Source organism: Lissotriton vulgaris, chromosome 2_1 (assembly GCF_964263255.1).
Source record: "Lissotriton vulgaris chromosome 2_1, aLisVul1.2, whole genome shotgun sequence".
Taxonomy (NCBI): domain Eukaryota; kingdom Metazoa; phylum Chordata; class Amphibia; order Caudata; family Salamandridae; genus Lissotriton; species Lissotriton vulgaris.
The window spans coordinates 2135408924-2135427301 of NC_141687.1; the positions used below are offsets into that span (position 1 = coordinate 2135408924).

At 43.0% G+C, this 18378-nt stretch overlaps 1 protein-coding gene across 2 annotated transcripts in view; it reads left to right on the forward strand.

The window, feature by feature from the left end:
* The window catches only part of LOC147733823 (uncharacterized), a 452276-nt gene that overhangs the window by 413067 nt on the left and 20831 nt on the right, over positions 1-18378 (forward strand). For both annotated transcript variants that reach the window (XM_086958409.1, XM_086958408.1), the window contains one exon: positions 4559-4670. In XM_086958409.1, the coding sequence (XP_086814535.1) occupies positions 4559-4670 (112 nt within the window). The remainder of the gene's footprint in view (positions 1-4558; positions 4671-18378) is intronic.

Below are 18378 nucleotides of genomic sequence, written 5' to 3' on the forward strand. Positions count from 1 at the left end.
CCAAGCCCTTGACCAAGGCAAATCCTGTCTCTTGATCCTTCTGGATCTTTCCTCTGCATTCAACACAGCCAACCACGAGAAACCTCTTGAATGCCTCGAACACTGGATGGGTCTAGGAGGAACTGTCATCAAATGGTTTGGTTCCTTCCTCCAGGACCGTACCCAGAGATTCTTAGTCAACAGCAACCTATCTGCTCCTTCCCTGATATCAATCGGTCTCCTTGAAGGCTCTAATCTGTCCCCTACCCTCTTCAATCTCTACCTTGAAACATTAACTGAAATTCTTTGCTCTGCCAACATCTCCTTCCACATGTACACCGATGATACTCAGATCTACATCAAAATGCCTTCCCTAAAGGAGATTACCCATCTGAATGACACCCTGAAACTGACTGTTCAGCACCATATCAAACTTTTTGCACATGTCCCTTAAAAATGTATTTACACATGATTAGGATATGTGTAAAAGAATATATACACTTGAGGAGCTGTGACTCAGGGTTAGAGTCTCCCTGACTGCCGCCCTTCTGCCAGGCTAAGTATGGTATAAGTATCCTGTTGGAAGAATTTCAAGAACGCTTTCTGTTGTTAAAGGGGGTTAATCGACAATATCGTACAGAGAAGTCTGTTTGGAAAGAGCTGAACAGTCTAGCTGCATGACGACCTGTGGAAGATGTTGTAGTTGTGAAGTCTGTGCCGCTGCAGAACACAATGTCACTAAGTTACTATAAAGAGAAAACATCTACATCTGTCTGCATCACTTAGGGCACTGTAGGGACACCCAAGTCTGTCCCTCTTTGCCTTCTGAACCTTTCACAACACCCTCAGTTCTATCTCCTGGGCAGGTAAGGCCATGGTGAGTCTGTTACTGTATCTAAATCCGTTGCATGGTTTCAACTTCAAGTCCCTGCCTCCAGCTCTGCTTTCATTGAGGACTGCACACATCTGATTTCTTGCCCCAGTACTCTAGGCACCCTCCATCACTGTGAAAGTCCAACTGTGACTCATGGCTTCAAAGATACAAACCTGCAAATGTGGCACCCACACTAATGCACTCACATATTTTGCCGAAGGTGGGGTACAAAGGAGCCCAATGATTATCCTCCGTGAAGACTCACTTGAGCATATTATGCTAGTATATGGGTGTGACAACTGGTCTTATCCATGGCCAAAAAAACAGCGAAGTAACAACTGCAGAGAGTGATCTTTTGTGCAGGATACCATACCAAAAGGGTCTTATTGTAAGATTTCTAGAACAGATTTTTTAAAGTGTTTTCCGTTATTGGAAATGCACTATGAACATGTCAGGTGTTAGTTAATCAAAATTCATGCCTGGATACAAAGCAATGGCAATTATGCTGGAGAAACAGAGATGAGAATGGTGATGCTGTGACAAACCATACACATGCAGTGAGCAGGGGTGCAGGTATGCTTTTTGAACATTTAATATGATGAAGATGCAGCTTCTGCTGCATTCCAACAAGATCCTGAGAGTGCAGCTGCACAAAAATTACACATCTGAGAAGGGAACAGTGCAGCTGCAATATTGCTGATTGATCCTGAAAAGGTCTAGTAGTAGTATGACAAACAGAATTATACTGGAAACCTTGAAAAACTTTACTTACGAAACCCAGCCAATGTGGAACTGAAACCCAGCTGTCCCAGATCAATGCTGGATTGTTCAGAGAAGCGCAAATGAGTGATGTTTAAAGCAAAAGCTGAAGGGTCTCTTCTACGTGTACCTTTACATATGTGAGGGATCAACAACATAAGCCTTCAAACTCTGTGAATATCACCACAACAGTCCCCGATTATATGTTGCAAGACCAGATGTACGAAGTTTTAAGCTTTCAGTACTTGGTAACATTTGACAATGTTCAGTCTGCGCCATCTTCTAAATGCACTGTATCTGTTGAAGGCATCCTGCATGTCACAGGGGTCATGCATATTTTTAGAGCACATCAAAGCCTCTGAATAATCAAATAAATGGTAGAAATTGTGGACAAGAACAGGAGGAGGATAAAGGAAAAGGAGGTAGGTGCATAGCCAGATAAGGAAGCAAAAGATACAAAAACATGAGAATATCAAGAGAAGAGATGGAAAGAGAATGTACATAGAGAAAGGGAGAAGCAATGGAAACGACCATATTAAAGAATGAGCAGAGAGGGGAGGATGAGAGAAAATGAGGTGACAATAGAGAAGCAAATGATAACTAGTTACTGGAAAGGATGATAATAAAAGATGACCAAGGTTAGACTTGACCATGGGTTCAACCAACAGGAATGGTACTTCTTGAAATGGAAACTGTCAGAAGCAGGTATTTAATATATATGGCATTTCTTGTTTTATGCTTAAAGAGCCAGTTCTCTACGTTTGAAATTGAATTAAGTTTGGTATGAGGATACCCGCCTTAATCTGTTCCCCTCACTTCCCTGCTAATGCAAGACAACTGCAAGTAGTACACATGCAACTCACTCTTTTCCTTACACTGTAAATACTCCTGGTTGTCCAGAACCGTTTCAAATTATTTTTCTGATGAGACTTAACTCCATCACTCTTGATAGTAGCCAGTTTCATGCATTTATCATTCTTCCTTCTGTTAGGCCTGTACTGATCATTTTCCTATTCTTATGCCATGACTCTTACGCCTCATAAAATAAAATAAGAATAACAGATATTAGTAGGTACCCACCTCACTGGTATTCATGTTACTGACCTCAGAAGAAGAAAAGGCTGGTCGGACCTGTTGGAATCTGAATTTTGTAACATTGTGGCAAACATATATGCCAGCAGGGAATGCATAAGTCCACCTAACTTCACAAAAGAATTCCACTGAAGTACTCCTATTATGCCATCAGTAACATTTCCTCTGATCTAAATTGAAGCTGAGCATAAGCAATGTTTGGTGTAAATTACTTGTTTTGACATTGATTCTGTGTTGTGGTTGCCCCTTGGATAATCACAGTTCATGCCTAGTTTCTGTGTTTCCTGAGTGCCTGCACAGTAAACATTTTTCCAAATGCGGGCTTCATATCAGGTCTTGGAAGTGCCTAGAAGTGCTAAGCATATCAAAGAAAAAGAGTATTTGGTGGCAGCTAAAACTCAGGGTTAATATTTAGAATGATGAAAATTCAACAATCTGTGTGCTACAAAGCCCGGAACAGAGGTGGTCTTTCCCTTGACTGTAAGGAAGTGGATTCATGTACTAAGGGCCTGATTTAGAGTTTGGCAGCAGGATAGTCTGTCGCAAACATGGCGGAGTACCCTTCCTGACAAACCTTTGATCCTCCCACCTTATTCAGATATGGACGGACCTTAAGTATTCTGTCAGCAGAGGCCCTGTTGGTTCCATTGATGGAATACTTCCTCCGATGGCTCAGTGGAGTATGACCCAAATTTCACAACTTGTCAGGGCTAATGGATGAATGTGTCACACAACAATATGAATCATGTTACAATTCCTTGAGGGAGAACCTGAACCCAGTGTAAATATTATTAAGTCTTCTTATGCGTAGACCAGCAATATTTGCCAGTGAACATATAATGAATTATTGAATGCATATCTTTGAGAAAAATAATACCACGCATCATGGTATGGCACCAGAAGAATGACTGGACCCCCACTAGCAATTTTTATGCACCTCTGAAGATTGCTCTCCCACGCCTCACTTTTTTAAGTGATAGCCCCCCCCGTCCAGAGGTTGGGTCTAGTTACACCCCTGCTGTACCCCCCACTCCAAAAAACTAAAAACGAAAGGCCTACCTGCTGTCTAGTGGGATCTGTGCTCATGGATCATGGTGCATTCCCAAATCCACAATCAGGGATGTGAGAGGCCTCATTGGAAAGGGAAGATTCTCTCATTTCCAGTGATGCCTTCCTCAAATTTGTGGGTGCCTGCTCAGAGAGCGGTATCACCGACAAAAAGCAGAGATACTCCTACCTGCTCCTTGTGCTGCTACCCCTTGGGATTTGTGAACAGTGTGCTTTTTTACTGATGGTCAGGGGTTGTAGCGGGGGTTGAAATGGAGAGATTCTGTGTCAGTCCCCTAAGTGTTCAAATGAGGGGAAGCCACTGGTGAGAGTACCGGAAGTTCACCCAAGCTCCCCCCTCATGAAGATCAGTTGACGTCCATCGCACTGCTAAGGTTACATAAGGGCGGGGATAAATATCTCTTGTTCGTATTCACTGCCTAGGAATGCCAGGCAGGGCAAATCTGGCAGCCCACTGGTGGAATGGTCTTTAGTTTAAGGGTTTCCACTGGCAGAGCCAGCTGGAGCCCTGCTGGCAGAGAACCAGCTGTTATATCAACTCTAAAAGGGGGTGGGGGAGTATGAGGTTGGCAAACAGAAATTTGGTGGATGTCCTTAATACACCTACAGTAAGTGCACACATCAGAACTTAGTATGAGGGTCTTACAGACTGCAGCAAGGGTAACTGCTGTCTTGCACATATCTAAGGTAACGGAACCTGGATGTGCAACAAAGGGGCATTGTGAAATTATTGCCTTTTTCTGATTCAAATGCATTTTCTCAGTCCATCTTATACATTTGTTGTAGATTTCCTTGCTGTGGTAAGGCCTACCCTTGCGATATCTGTCACAATGCAGCTCAGAACCATGAGATGGAGCTGGCCACCAGAATGATTTGTGGCTACTGTGCAAAAGAACAGGTAACCTCTGGGGTGTTTTCCTTTCATTTAATGTACCCTCTTTATCCTCTTACTGCTGTTTGCCTGATACACACTGATGCAATCTTTACATTTTAATGTATTGCATGTCGGTTACTCATTCAATTATCATCATGAAAGTAAAATATGCGATAAGGAGTTTGAATTTCGACGCAATATGCCATAAGCTGTCTCTGTTGTATAGTATACGCTTTAAAATGAAACTTCTTTTGTCACATTTCTAGCACATTTATTAAACCGACCCCTTTCTTGTGCTACAATTATGCAGTGATCTTGTGGGATCATTGCCTCTACTCGCTTCGTCTTGCTGCATTGGATTTCATTTGTGGAAGGACATTCATTTATTAAACTTAGTGGAATAAACCTTGGCGAATCTAACAAGACTCTTAGCCAAGGTGAGCCAAGTACTGTCTAGTTACAGGATGTGGAAAGCAGCACAAGGTAGTAATTGTCCTGGTACTGGAAGCAGCTTGCTGTTTAAGAACTAAATGTGCAATACTGCAACGTATGGTTTCACTAAAGGTTTGTTTCCTCAGCAGACATATTGCTGCTCAGTCTCAGTTCTTGTCTGTTTTCAAGGTAGGCAGTTCCATTTTTCCTAAAATAATTTCCTGGCAAGGTTTGCTTCATTTCCAGAGAAAATCTGGGCATTACCCATTAGAGCTCCGAATCTACACATGTGAGGGGCCATCTGCTAGATGCTGTACTTAGCAACATTCACAAGCTCCATGTGGGTCCTCCAACGCCCCTCCCTTGGACCGATCATCTGCTTGTGCCACTAATGTGGGAAACAGTGACTTCTCTCCCGGTTCCTACCCTAGCTCCGCTGATGGGGATGAACTGCTCGAATCTCCCCACCAACCAATGGGTTCGTTCCTTGACTGCCGCGCCTCTGGTGCTGGGCAAAGACCCAGAGATATCTAACAGGAACTTCAACATTTGGATCCAGACCTCGCTGGATTCGGTAGCCCCACTAAAAATTCTACACAAAAAAACCAAGGTTAAAGAAGCGCCATGGTTCACCCCTAAACTACGAGAGCTGAAACAAAAGTGCAGGAAATTAGAGAGGGAATGGAGACATGCTTCAGGGGTAGAAAGTCGAACCAACTATAGAGAAGCGATAGGGTGGAAATAAAAACAGCGCAATCCTCCTTTTATGAGTAGAAGATAAGGACTGCAGCCAATTCCCCAAGGGAAATATTCCAGATCGCGAAAACACTCGTTAAGATCCCTCAAAATCTCCCTGACCCCAAAGAGGCCCAAAACCGCTGCGATAAACAGGCGGAGTATTTCCATCCAAAAATTGAGCTTATCTCTCTCTCCTTCGCCCCCTCTAAGACTGAATCTAATCCTCCGCAAGCCGAGAACATCACTGCAACCACTCACTGCCCTCTTATGGAATTCCATTTGCTTGACGAGGAGTCATTGTATGCCTTAATGCTAAAAGTGTCATCTGGCTCTCCCACTGACCCAGCCCCTCCCCGTCATCTGCTACCGGTGGCAGATATAATTAGACCAGCGATTCTGAGTACACTAAACGCCTCCATTGCCACAGGAACAGTGCCGCTGGCATGGACACGCGCACAAGTTAGAGCCCTTTTGAAAAAACCCAATCTTGATCCTGCAATTATGGCTAACTACCGCCTGATCTTTCTCCTGCCTTGGCTGGGCAAACTGTTAGAGAAGCACATCAATCTCTCTCTGGTCAACCATCTGGAGTCTCACAATTTACTCCATGATGTCCAAGCAGGCTTTCGTCCGAAGCTCGGAACGGAAGTTGCCGTTCTGGCAGTGACAGAGTCAGCCTGGAGAGACATGGAATAAGGCAGGACCACAGCAATTATCTTGCTAGACCTGAGTGCCGCCTTTGACACAGTGGATCACAACTTCCTGCTAGCTTGTATTAGGTGCCTCGGAGTAACGGGGCTAGCTCTCTCCTGCCTGCAATCCTTCCTGGAAGACCGGGTGTTTCAGGTCTCAGAGGTTGCCACTCAATCCAAGCCATGGCCCCTCAACTGCGGGGTCCCGCAGGGTTCCTCTTTAAGTGCAACCCTATTTAATGTCTATATGGAACCCCTAGCAGAGATTGTGTGCCCGTTCGTCATTGAAATTGTCACCTATGCAGACGATACCCAACTGGTGGTTGGCTTTAACCATCCCAAGGGCTAGTCGAGCCCTCTGGGCAGCTGCTTAGAAGCAGTAGCTAACTGGATGGCACTCTCCCATCTGAAATTAAATGGGGAGAAAACTGAACTGATGTTCCTGGGGAAGTCCCCTTCTCCCTGATCAAATATTGACTGTCCGACCTGTATGGACACTATACCAGAACCCAAAGATCAGATTAAAAGCCTTGGAGTATGGCTTGATAACACCTTAGGGTTCAACCATCACGCCACCAAGCTTTCGGCAACCTGCTTAGGTCTGATGAGGATGCTGACAAAAATCTTGCCGCTCCTCCCCTTCCAGGCCCGGAGGATCATGGTGCAGGCTATCATCTTGTCCCACCTTGATTATGTATTTAGACGACCCGGCGAGTACCATAAAAAAACTGCAGGTCACTCAGAATTCTGCAGCTCGCCTATTGCTCGGACTTTCTCGTAGACCTTCAGGGTCAGCCGCCTTGAAAACACTCCAACTGGCTGCCAATACAGGCTCGGATCCAATTCAAGGCGATCTGTATAGCCCACAAAGCCATGTGGCGCACTGGTCCAGCATTAGTATGCTCTCTAGTCTCCCTCTACCATCCGCCAAGAACCCTACTATCTGGGGGTACCTGCCTGGCAGTAACTCGCAAAATCAAACGAGCAAGGTGGGGGGGGGGGGCTCGTTTTCTTGGAATGCCGCCTCCCACTGGAACTCCTTGCCCCTCACCCTACGTAGATCTACTCAAGTTCTGCAAACGGCTGAAGACCCTTCTTTTCCAGTAACGTGCACATTCTGACAGTTGCTTTCACCCACCCGTCCTAAGCGCTACGAGGCCTCAGGGTAGAAGTGCGCTCTATTAAACCCCATTACATTAGAGGGAGTGCATAAATGTTCCCTCTTAACCACCGGCAAGATGATGCACAAATGTATTTATTTCCATTTATCTCTCTTTCTTTCTCTATTTTTAGGCTAGAATCTATAATTACAAAGTATTTTTATCGCTTTTATGTGTGTAGAAGGTCATGACCTGTAGATGCCGAGAAGTATAATTCTAAGAATTAATTGAATTATACATACTTTTTACAGGGTAGAATTAGCTTTATTCAGAATTACTGCGCAGGCTCTAAACATCTTGACTGTTTCTCTGAATTTCCTGTGAAACAAGGTCTCGCCTTGGAGCAAAGATGTAGGTCAGTAGTAGATGTTGGATCAGTTGTTATGAACTCTGCAAAAGAATGTGTTTGTGAAGCGGTAGAGGCACGCCCTGGACATAATAAATATGCTATTAACTGATTCTGTCGACTGAAAGTGTCTAAAGGGTAACTAATCTGCCTCGTTATTTCTGATTCTGTCAAGGCAGCTGATCAGTCTCCAACTGCCAAGTTGACAGTGGATTTAGAGGAAGGCTGTGTTAATACAAGTAGCAATGTTCCTGTCTTGTATTTTGCCCAATGACTTAATGTCAGTATCACTACCACAACTTAAACAACCCTGTTTGATGGCATGTGCGGCAGTAGATACACATGCTTAGCATAAGTCCGCCTTCTAGTGTTGGGCTCAGAAGTGTGCAAGTTGTTTTTCTTGGAAGAAGTTATTCAGACCACGAGTTATAGTGACTCCTCTTCTTGCTGGCCTTACGCATAGTCATCGATTCCATTGTTAGATTGTTTTTTCCACCGTCTGGTTCGGTTGTGTGTTCCGCTTCTCCGGTCGACACCATCAATAGGATCCTTTTCTATTACCTTTGGTATTGTTATCGATCGAGATTCTTTATGTTATACATCTAAAATCATTCAAGAGAGATTCGATTCCATTCCGGCCTAACCGTCCTTTGCCCTTCGGGGCGGAAATTCTCGTAGGTGTTTTTTTCTTTAACAAAAACTACTAAAAGGTATGGAATGGACACCTTTTAAATTCTGTCCTTCCTGTCATTCAAATTTCCCTTCTACAGATTTATACAAAGTGTGTAATTCCAGCCTCTCATCGGATCATCAGGACCAGAACTGCAAGTCCTGTAAATAAAGAAGACTCTTCGGGACCGTAAAGCAAGAGGAATGCAAATGTCTCGACACAGCATTGATGATACAATGGACATTTTCCGTTCGGAGGAACCGGAAACAGAAATGGAGGCAAACCCTTTGGCTGTAGATGAGGGTACTTTCTTTCTAGAACAAAGCTTTGACTGTGATGCATAAACCCTTAAACCTGGGCAACAAACCGTGAGTAAAATGCCCCAAAAAGTTACACCCAAAGTACAAAAGTCTTCTGTTGGTTGTCCACTGCCTTTGAGCCATGGTCAGCACTGAAGGACAGATCACGGAAAGTTTGTCCTTGGCTCACCTCAAAAGACAGTCAAAGACTATCGATCCGAAACAGTCCACCTCAGAATCAAAAAAATCTTCGGAGCTAGAAACATCCAAAGCAGACATGTCCACATCTTCGGTACCGAATCTTCGGATCCGAAAAAATATTTGGACTTTAGCTCTAAATCTAAAGATTCGGATCCGAAACACTCGTCACCCAGGCATCCAGGAGACAAAATGGAGTCTAAAAAACGTACAGTTGACCATTCTTCATAGGACGTTCAAACAGTCTTTGAAAAATTGCAACAGCCTTCAGACAATAAACAAAAATATCTACTTATTCATCCAGATACAGGAAGAATACTTACTAGAATTCCTCAAGAACATGTACTTCCTGCAAAGAAAAGAAAACCAACAGGAGGATAAAGCCACCAGTGCACTTAGCATTACTCCTACTCCTATACCACATACACTTACACCTCAGCAGTCTCCAGACCATGAGAATATACAATATAAACCAGACAGTGGTGTTCTTTTTAGGTAAACAGCTCCACATAGAAAATTCAAACAAATTATCACAAAAGAACCCTGTATTTGACGGTGCTGTAAGGTAAGGAGAAACCACCCCTCTCCTTATGATAGGCCACAGCCTTCTTGAACAAACAACACTCCCTAGCACACATAATAGTTTAAATAACACAAGTATGTGACGTGTTTCTACAAAAGATGCAAAAATTAACAGAAGGTAAGTATTCTTTCTTCTTTGTTGGTCACTTTATTCAGTGTAACTTTTCCCGGAAGTTCTCAACAGCCAACACGTGTTTCGTCGTAACTGGGAAATTGTCCCACAACTTTCTCAAGGCTGTGTATTCATAAAAAGACATCAAGAAAAAGTGTATGTAATACTGGGACTACCACATTAGTCCCATTAAATACAAGATTCTCCATATTTTAATTAAAACTGGAAAGTCGCCAAAATCAGTGAATCTCAAGGTAGTGGTGAGTTAATGATCAGAAAGGAAGACCAATGTTTCAAAACATGTTTGTAATTACACAAAGAAGTACCTCTGTGAAACAGTAGGTCTATGAACCTAATAACAATGGAGAGACCAAGTACGTGCGTTTAGGTATAGCTGGTGCCGTGTTGTAGGTGTGCCGTTTATGTCTGAATGATAAGTCGTGAGAGAAGTGAATCACTCTTTGTGCTTAAATTCAATATCTCCGATGTGTTCCTTTAAAAGTTAAAAGATCCAGTGATATGGTGAAATAGTGAGGTTAAGGACCATATATAAGAGCAAATTTGTAAGATAATATGTAAATACCTAATTCCAGTAAGTAAGTATACCCTGAAAACTAAGCATGAAAATATGTATAAGTCAATCCTTATCTAGGTATTAATGACCATGAAGTATTTCATATTGGAATATTATACTGGATTTACTTAATATGCGGTGATAATTCCAACCCGCATAGGGTTTCCAAAATGGTAGCGTCCTTTAGTATGAATCTGGTGTCTCTGGTCTTTTAATCTCGTGGTTTTAACATTCTTCAGTGCTGAAAAATATTTTAAAAGTTGCTAAATCATGTTTGTCTTATTCTGTGTTCCCTACTGTTATCTCATACCGTTTCGTGGCAGCAGCAGGTCTGGTTATGAGTATAGACATAAAGTTAATAATATGACCAAAATAAGGAACCACTTAACATTTACCAAGTTCAGAAGACCGGGTTTTAAGTGGCCAAAATGCCAAATGTTAACGGTATTTAAACCAATGGTGTGCAGGGATAACTTGTGCACTAGTATATTGTTTTTATTCTTTCTAAGCACTATTACATCTGATATGTTTTAATTCCCTATGCGCCCGTCTTTGGAACTATTCAAAAGATTGGCTCCTAGTTTAAAAGCCACCCATTCCGTATCTATTGATATTGGCCATAACCTAGTGGCAAAGTCAGACCCCCATTAGGCTTCAGTAAATTAAGTAGCCGGTACCGAGAAAACCTCGTACACAATGTCAAGAAGTTGGTCATAGGAAATGTTCAACGCTACAAATCGCGCTGATCTATCTGCTACTCTTACCTTCTTACTTTCTTGATATTCGCCGAGACGCCACCCAAGTCCTCGAGGCAGAGTACGCTCGAGTGAGGTAAACGCCAATCTCAATAAATGTCATAGTCGGCGTTCACCGTCCTACGTCGCTTCCCATCCCTTTCAGATGGTATAGAAAGTGTAAAAGGTCTTCTCGCTTAAACCTAAAGTAGCGGCCATCTTTAAAGCCAGATCCATTTCACGTGTGTTGGTATAGTGTATTGGTATATCGTATTGTCACTGGGTTTGCCCTTTCTAAATAATATGAGATATTGCTATACTGATTGTCGAGCGGAATTAGTGTATTTTTAGTAGATGAAAATAAGTCGTAGTAATATAGAAAAAATTGAGGGTTTTTTTGGACAGATCAAATTTGGTCAGTGGTGCATGTGAAATCTGAAGTGTTGTTTAAAAGTTATGTTAGCTATTGGTGTCCATTCTGCCTATGATAAGTTGGTGAAATTATCATGCATTAAAATTCTAACTCTTCTCTCCATCCATTAGAGTCAGTGCAATATAAGAGACTGACAATCCCATCATGCAGAGTTATAAAACAACAGTTAATATAGGGAAGTTCAGCAATGTGTATGGAATGTTGATGTCTATCAAATTTACAATATAGTTTTCCACATGATGTAGTAATCAACAACACTTGATACATTTCAAAATTATTTCAAAACAGCTTGTTATCTAAGCAAAATATTAACAATACATATTTCAGTCAATGTCAATTATCGACATCGTGCTAAGGCTCGTTAGACAGTCTGTACCAGTATATCCCTTATAGCTTTGTGTTGCTTTTATGTACGTGGGGGTATTGGTTGGTCTTTACTCTGTTAACATTAGTGCTTATGTTTTTCGAGCTAACATCTATAACTTCTATTTGGCTGACAGAGTACGGGGGTAACTTGGTTGATTTCTACATTCCAGCCCCTAGAGTTCATGAGTGTCTTGTCCATGTTAGTTGTCTCCTGGGTCTGAGTGTGTACTGGTCCTGTGTTGTGTTTATCTCATTTTCACTGTTTCAATTGCCCAGGAAGTAATGCAGTTCCTGGTCAATATTCAAGCCCTGTTCTACACTCCGTAGTTTCAAAATCCAGTGTGCCTCTCTGCACCTCAGTGCCAGTTCCCTATTCCCCCCTCTTTGGTGTCTAGGGACATGTTCTATTCCATAAAACTCGAAACACCGGTTGGTTGTTTGAGCAGAGCAGATCGACATGTGTGCAGCCAGGGGGTCTCTTATGTCCCCCTGTTTGACTGCTCTTATGTGTTCGCTAATGCGCTCTCTTAGTGTTCTGATTGTGCTCCCGATATATCTTTTCTTGCATTTGCAGTCTATTGCATAGACCACAAATTTAGTGAGGCAACTGATGTTGGTGTAGATTCGATATTTTTGTTCTCCCTGGTCCCTCAAATTCTGTCTTTCTACCACATGCCCATTTACATGTGCTGAAATGTCCACAACTGAGGAAACCCACTCAGGTTTCAGGTAGCTAGGACTCAGAATATTTCTCAGTGAGACCCCTCTTCTGTATATAATGTTTGGTTTGTCAGTAATGAACTCTCTGAGTGCATTGTCTGTTTTAAGTTAATGCCAAAGTAGTGCTAGAGCTAACTGATCTCACCACCCCTGTGTTCTGGGGTGTAGGTTTTGGCACTAAGGCATCGTATTTTTTGGCGAATATGAACACCCTGCCATTAGCGTAATCACGTTTGTCTCTTTTTAATTTTCTAGTTGTACGTTGTTTGAGGTCAGCCACATGACGTTGTATAATGTCATTTAAGATTGTATATTTTTTGTCTGTGACCTCTGGTAAGTTATGGTCCTTAATTTCGGTCTCCAATTTGTTTATGTCTTTCTGAAGTTGAGCAACCTTCCTCTCACAGTTTTCTTTTAGGACCTCCATTAATCTGTTGGAATTACTGGTGACTTCCTTCTCCCAGTCTGCTAGTAGGTCTGCCTCAAGATCCTCATAGGTTGGTATGATTTGGGATTTTAGGCCTCTGGGAACTCTTTTAACTTTTAAGTATTGTTTCAGAGTTGCTGCGTCCCACCACCTTGACATTTCATTGATTCTAAGTCTTTCCAACCTGATACATTTTTCCTTCAAACTCTCCTGTTTGGAGGATTGTCCCCCTTGCGCTAGTGAAGTGGTCGGTCTTTGACCATCTATATTGTTAAAGAGGTCCTCTGCCTCCTTGTCTCTATTTCCCCTGTCACTTGAAAAGGAATTCATTGTGCTTCTGAGGCTGCCACCTGGATGCGGAAAGTTTGGCCTTGGCTCACCTCAAAAGACAGTCAAAGACTATCGATCTGAAACAGTCCACCTCAGAATCAAAAAAATCTTCAGAGCCAAAAACATCCAAAGCAGACGTGTCCATATCTTCAGTACTGAATCTTCGGATCCAAAAAAACATTTGGACTTTAGCTCTAAATCTAAAGATTCGGATCCGAAACACTCGTCACCCAGGCATCCAGGAGACAAAATGGAGTCTTAAAGGCGTACAGTTGACCATTCTTCATAGGACGTTCAAACAGTCTTTGAAAAATTGCAACAGCCATTGGACAATAAACAAAAACATCTACTTATTCATCCAGATACAGGAAGAATACTTACTAGAATTCCTCAAGAACATGTACTTCCTGCAAAGAAGAGAAAACAGGAGGATAAAACCACCAGTGCACTTAGCATTACGCCTCCTCCTATACCACATTCACCTTCACCTCAGCAGTCTCCAGACCATGATAATATACAATATAAACCAGACAGTGGTATTCTTTTTAGGTAAACAGCGCCACATAGAAAATTCCCACAAATTATCACAAAAGAACCCTGTATTTGCCGGTGGTATAAGGTAAGGGGAACCCACCCCTCTCCTTATGATAGGTCACAGCCTTCTTGAACAAACAACACTCCCTAGCACACATGATAGTTTAAATAACGCATGTATGTGACGTGATACCACAAAAGATGCAAACATGAACAGAAGGTAAGTATTCTTTCTTTTTTTATGGTCACTTTATTCAATGTAATTTTTCTCGGCAGTTCTCATCAGCCAACATTTGTTTCGTCGTAACTGGGAAATCATCCCACGACTTCCTCAAGGCTATGTATTCATAAAAAGACATAAAGAAAAATGGTATGGATACTGTGAATACCACATTAGTTCCATTAAATACAAGATTCTCCATATTTTAATAAAAACGGGAAAGTCTCCAAAATCAGTTAATCTCAAGCTAGTGGTGAGTTAGTGATCAGAAAGGAAGACCAATGTGACATCTGTTTGTATTTACACAACCCAATATCTACCAATGTTAAAGGGTATACTTGGACATACTATTGATATTTTTAAAGAGCCCTAAAATCTAGAATTATCACTCAGAGTGGACAAAAAATATAAACCTTCCCCAAAAGATATTACCTACATTAGGACTCCGCTTACACCCAATTCCTTAGAAGTTGCAACAGCACGTAAAAGAGTAAACTCTCAGGCTACTGGTGATGCTCCACCACTAGATAAAGAGAGCAACGCTTAGACGCAGCAGGAAAAAGGGTTGCAGCACAATCTTCTAATCAATAAGGAATTGCAAACTCTATAGGTCTATTATCAAAGTATGACGGTCACACTGAGACAAGATGGAAGACATTTTACAACATCTCGCAGAACAATACAAAAATGAGCATACCAAATTACATTAGGGACTCCCTTGATGCAACTGATACAGCAACTAGGGGAATAAATACCGGCCTTATGCTAGGAAGACATGCATGGCTAAGAGTATCTCGATTTAAACTACAAGTGCAACAAAATATTATATGTCTTCATATTGATGGCGAACACCTTTTTGTTCCCCAATGGGACACTTTTCTGAAGAAAATCAAAAAAGGCAATGAGACTGCAAAGTCAATGAGAACACTACAAACGCAGTCTAAAAGGGGCACTTTTCATCGCTCTGCATATGGCGGGGAGTCTAAAACAACCTCCACAGATCCATCCATCCCTTTTAACAAAACTCAAACAAGTCTCCAAAGAGGATATTATAAAGGATCCTACAGAGGAAATAATAGGGGTTGAGGTAGAGGAGGTTTTAACAGAAACACTTACTCTCCTACAACCAATCAGTGACTCAGCTACCATTCCCCCTGATCACATAACACCTGTCCGGGGAAGACTACAATAGTTCATTCCACAATGGGTAAACATCTCATCAGGTCAACTGGTGTTGGATGTTATCCAACATGGTATTGTCTGGAGCTAACCTCAACTCCACCAAATATACCACCTTGTTTTCACAAAATGTCTACACAACATCAAAATCTGTTAGTAGAAGAAATTAAAGCTCTGTTATAAAAGGAGCAATAGAATCAGTGACAATACAACAACAAGGAAAGGGGGTTTGCTCCCTTTACTTTCTAATTCCCAAAAAGGACGGAACTCCAAGACCCATATTAGATCTCAGACTTCTAGAGTATTATATCCAATCACAACATTTTCATACGGTCATATTACAGGATATAATCCTATTTTTCCAAAAATGAGATTTCATGACCGCATTGGATCTAAAAGATGCATATTTCCACATTCCAATTAATCTAGCACACAGGCAGTATCTCAGGTTTGACTTCAATGGACAGCACTTTCAGTCCAAAGTGCTACCGTTCAGGATCACCACAGCCCTCAGAGTATTTACCAAATGTCTGGCAATAGTAGCAGCCCATTTAAGGAGACAAAATATACACGTATTTCCATATCTAGATGATTGTCAAAAGCAATACAAAATGCACTAAAATCACACCTACAGACACTGCAAGTGCAGCCTTATTTGGGAGCTATTCTAAATTGTCAGACAGGAGTAGCTTACCCAAATACAGCCAGATTCAGACTTTCAAAACTCTGGTGACACTATTTCAGCCTCAAAAACAAATATCTGTGAGAACAATAATGCGTCTCCTAGGAACTATGGCCTAATGCACTCATGCCAATCTAAATTTGTGTCCTCTACAACAATGCCTGGCACAACAATGGTCTCAAGCGGAGGGTCATTTGGATGATGTATTGTTGAGCGCATGGCACAGAGCGCAGCGTAGAGCACAGCGAGGGCGAGGAAGAAGCTGCGTCCCTGCTGCGGCAGATTCTGTGGACTCCCGCTGCCTACAGATCCCAGGCCATTCGGCGCGTTCTCTCGCTGCCACTGCGGAGGAGTTACAGCTCCCCAAAGCCCCCGCTGGAAGCCGAGTCAGGCGGGGTCGAGGGTCCTGGTGTCTCTGCCGCTGCTACCTGCCGTCAGCTGTTGCCACAGCTGTGGGGAAGGGCTGTGAATAGACAGGGATGTCCCAACAAGCCACAAAGCAAGCAGTAAGCAGGCAAGCAAGGCTTTGGGGCTTAGAAGGGGTGGTGAGCGCAGCCATCATCAGCAGACGGCTGCTGAGTGCGAGCACAGGCCGTACCATGGAAGCGGCCCACAGCTTGTGGTCTACGCCTAGAGTGCCCAGTTAGTCTGGCATTCCTCTGAACAATCGGAGCAAACAAGAGCAAGTTGGGAGCAACTGATGCACTGGAGCAGCTTGGGGGTGACCGCAGCAACAGTAAAAGGGAACAGTGGTGCAGTGCAGTGTGCACTGTACGGCATTAGGAGGACCGGGGAAGTGGGGTTGTGCAGGGGAAGTGGGGTGGGTTTGGGCTGCGCTGTGCTGTGCTGGGCTAAGAAGGGGAAGCTCCATGCTCCATATCTTTTCCATCTTCTCAATCACAGTCCCCGGTCTTGATATCAGGTCTGATCGCAGCTCCAGCCACAACTACACTTGTACCTACCTCTCCTGCCCCTGCATCCTACATCCCACTGCCTGCCTATTGCCTCCTGCCCCATTAAAATAGAGTGTTAGACACCTTGTGCTGCTGCCCAGCAGCAGCACAAGGTGTCTACATCATTTTAAGGTACCCTAATGGCTCAAATATCCTCAAATTTGCTCTGATACAGCAACAATGGAAATGACTTACCATTAAGGGACCCCATGGATTGTTGAACAGTTTGCTGAGTACCACCCATTCAACCGTCCAACTTTCATCAGTAATCACTGCCTGTGCCAGACCCAGTGTCAGGGTCAGGTTCTTTCTAAAGGTCAGTTGCACCTGTCACTGGTTACGCCACCAGCCACCAAGAAGCACGGTACGGCAAAGATCACGTACCGCAAGCATACTGATGAACAACTGACGACTGCCAAACTGCTGAAGAGTGTGCCCTCTTGTACCTACAAAGGTTTCAGTTGCAAAAAACACACCAAGCTCTCCTATATCATACCGTCAAGGCACACTGTGAGATCAGGTTGTGTAAGAGGGGGGGCGTACTCTTAAAAGCAACTCAAGGAAGCGGAGATGGAAGTCCCAGTTAAAAAAGGATCATACAGACAAATTGCAGTCGAAACAAATGGTGGAATCACAGTTAAACCGCTCTCTAATAGTATTGGGCACCGATACAGCGATACAAGTGGCGTCGTATTGGGAAGGGGAGAGACAAATGCTTTGATGCATTGTCCAATCCTCTTTCAGCCACAAATTTGCACTAAATTCAGTTTTTTTTTAAATGCAGGAGACACTCTTCTTTCAAGTACCACTGCAGTTCTGGGTCTCCAATCACCCCTTCAACCATTTCAAACACATCGATCACATGATTGTGGTAAAGACAGCGGTAATGATAGCTGCAATAAGGTGTAAAATCCTGGTATTGGAGCAGAGCAAACGAGGATAGAAAAATCCCAGACCGGCAGCACAGGTTTGAGCCCACAGTGCCAAACCACACTTAAGAATCCCCAGATACCGTCCGTAAAGGTCAGAATGGTCGTGGCGGAAGTAAATGGAACTCGAGAGCCGGGTCTAGAGCAAGAAAGAAGGCCAACCCCTGAACGGCCCGGAGGCAGTGAAACAGAGCTGCTCACTTCTAGTAACACGACGCACAGGAGAAATAATGAGGGAAATTGTACCACAACTGAATGAAGTGCTAACTATATCAGAGCCGGACAGTCCAGGGATGCCTGAATTATCGCATAAACTGAACTGGGCCTCCTCTAAAGTACCAGAGTCTAAACCTGTACCACCGACAAACAGCTCCGAAATAGAACACTGAACACCACCTGTATTAACCGAACTAGGGAGGACA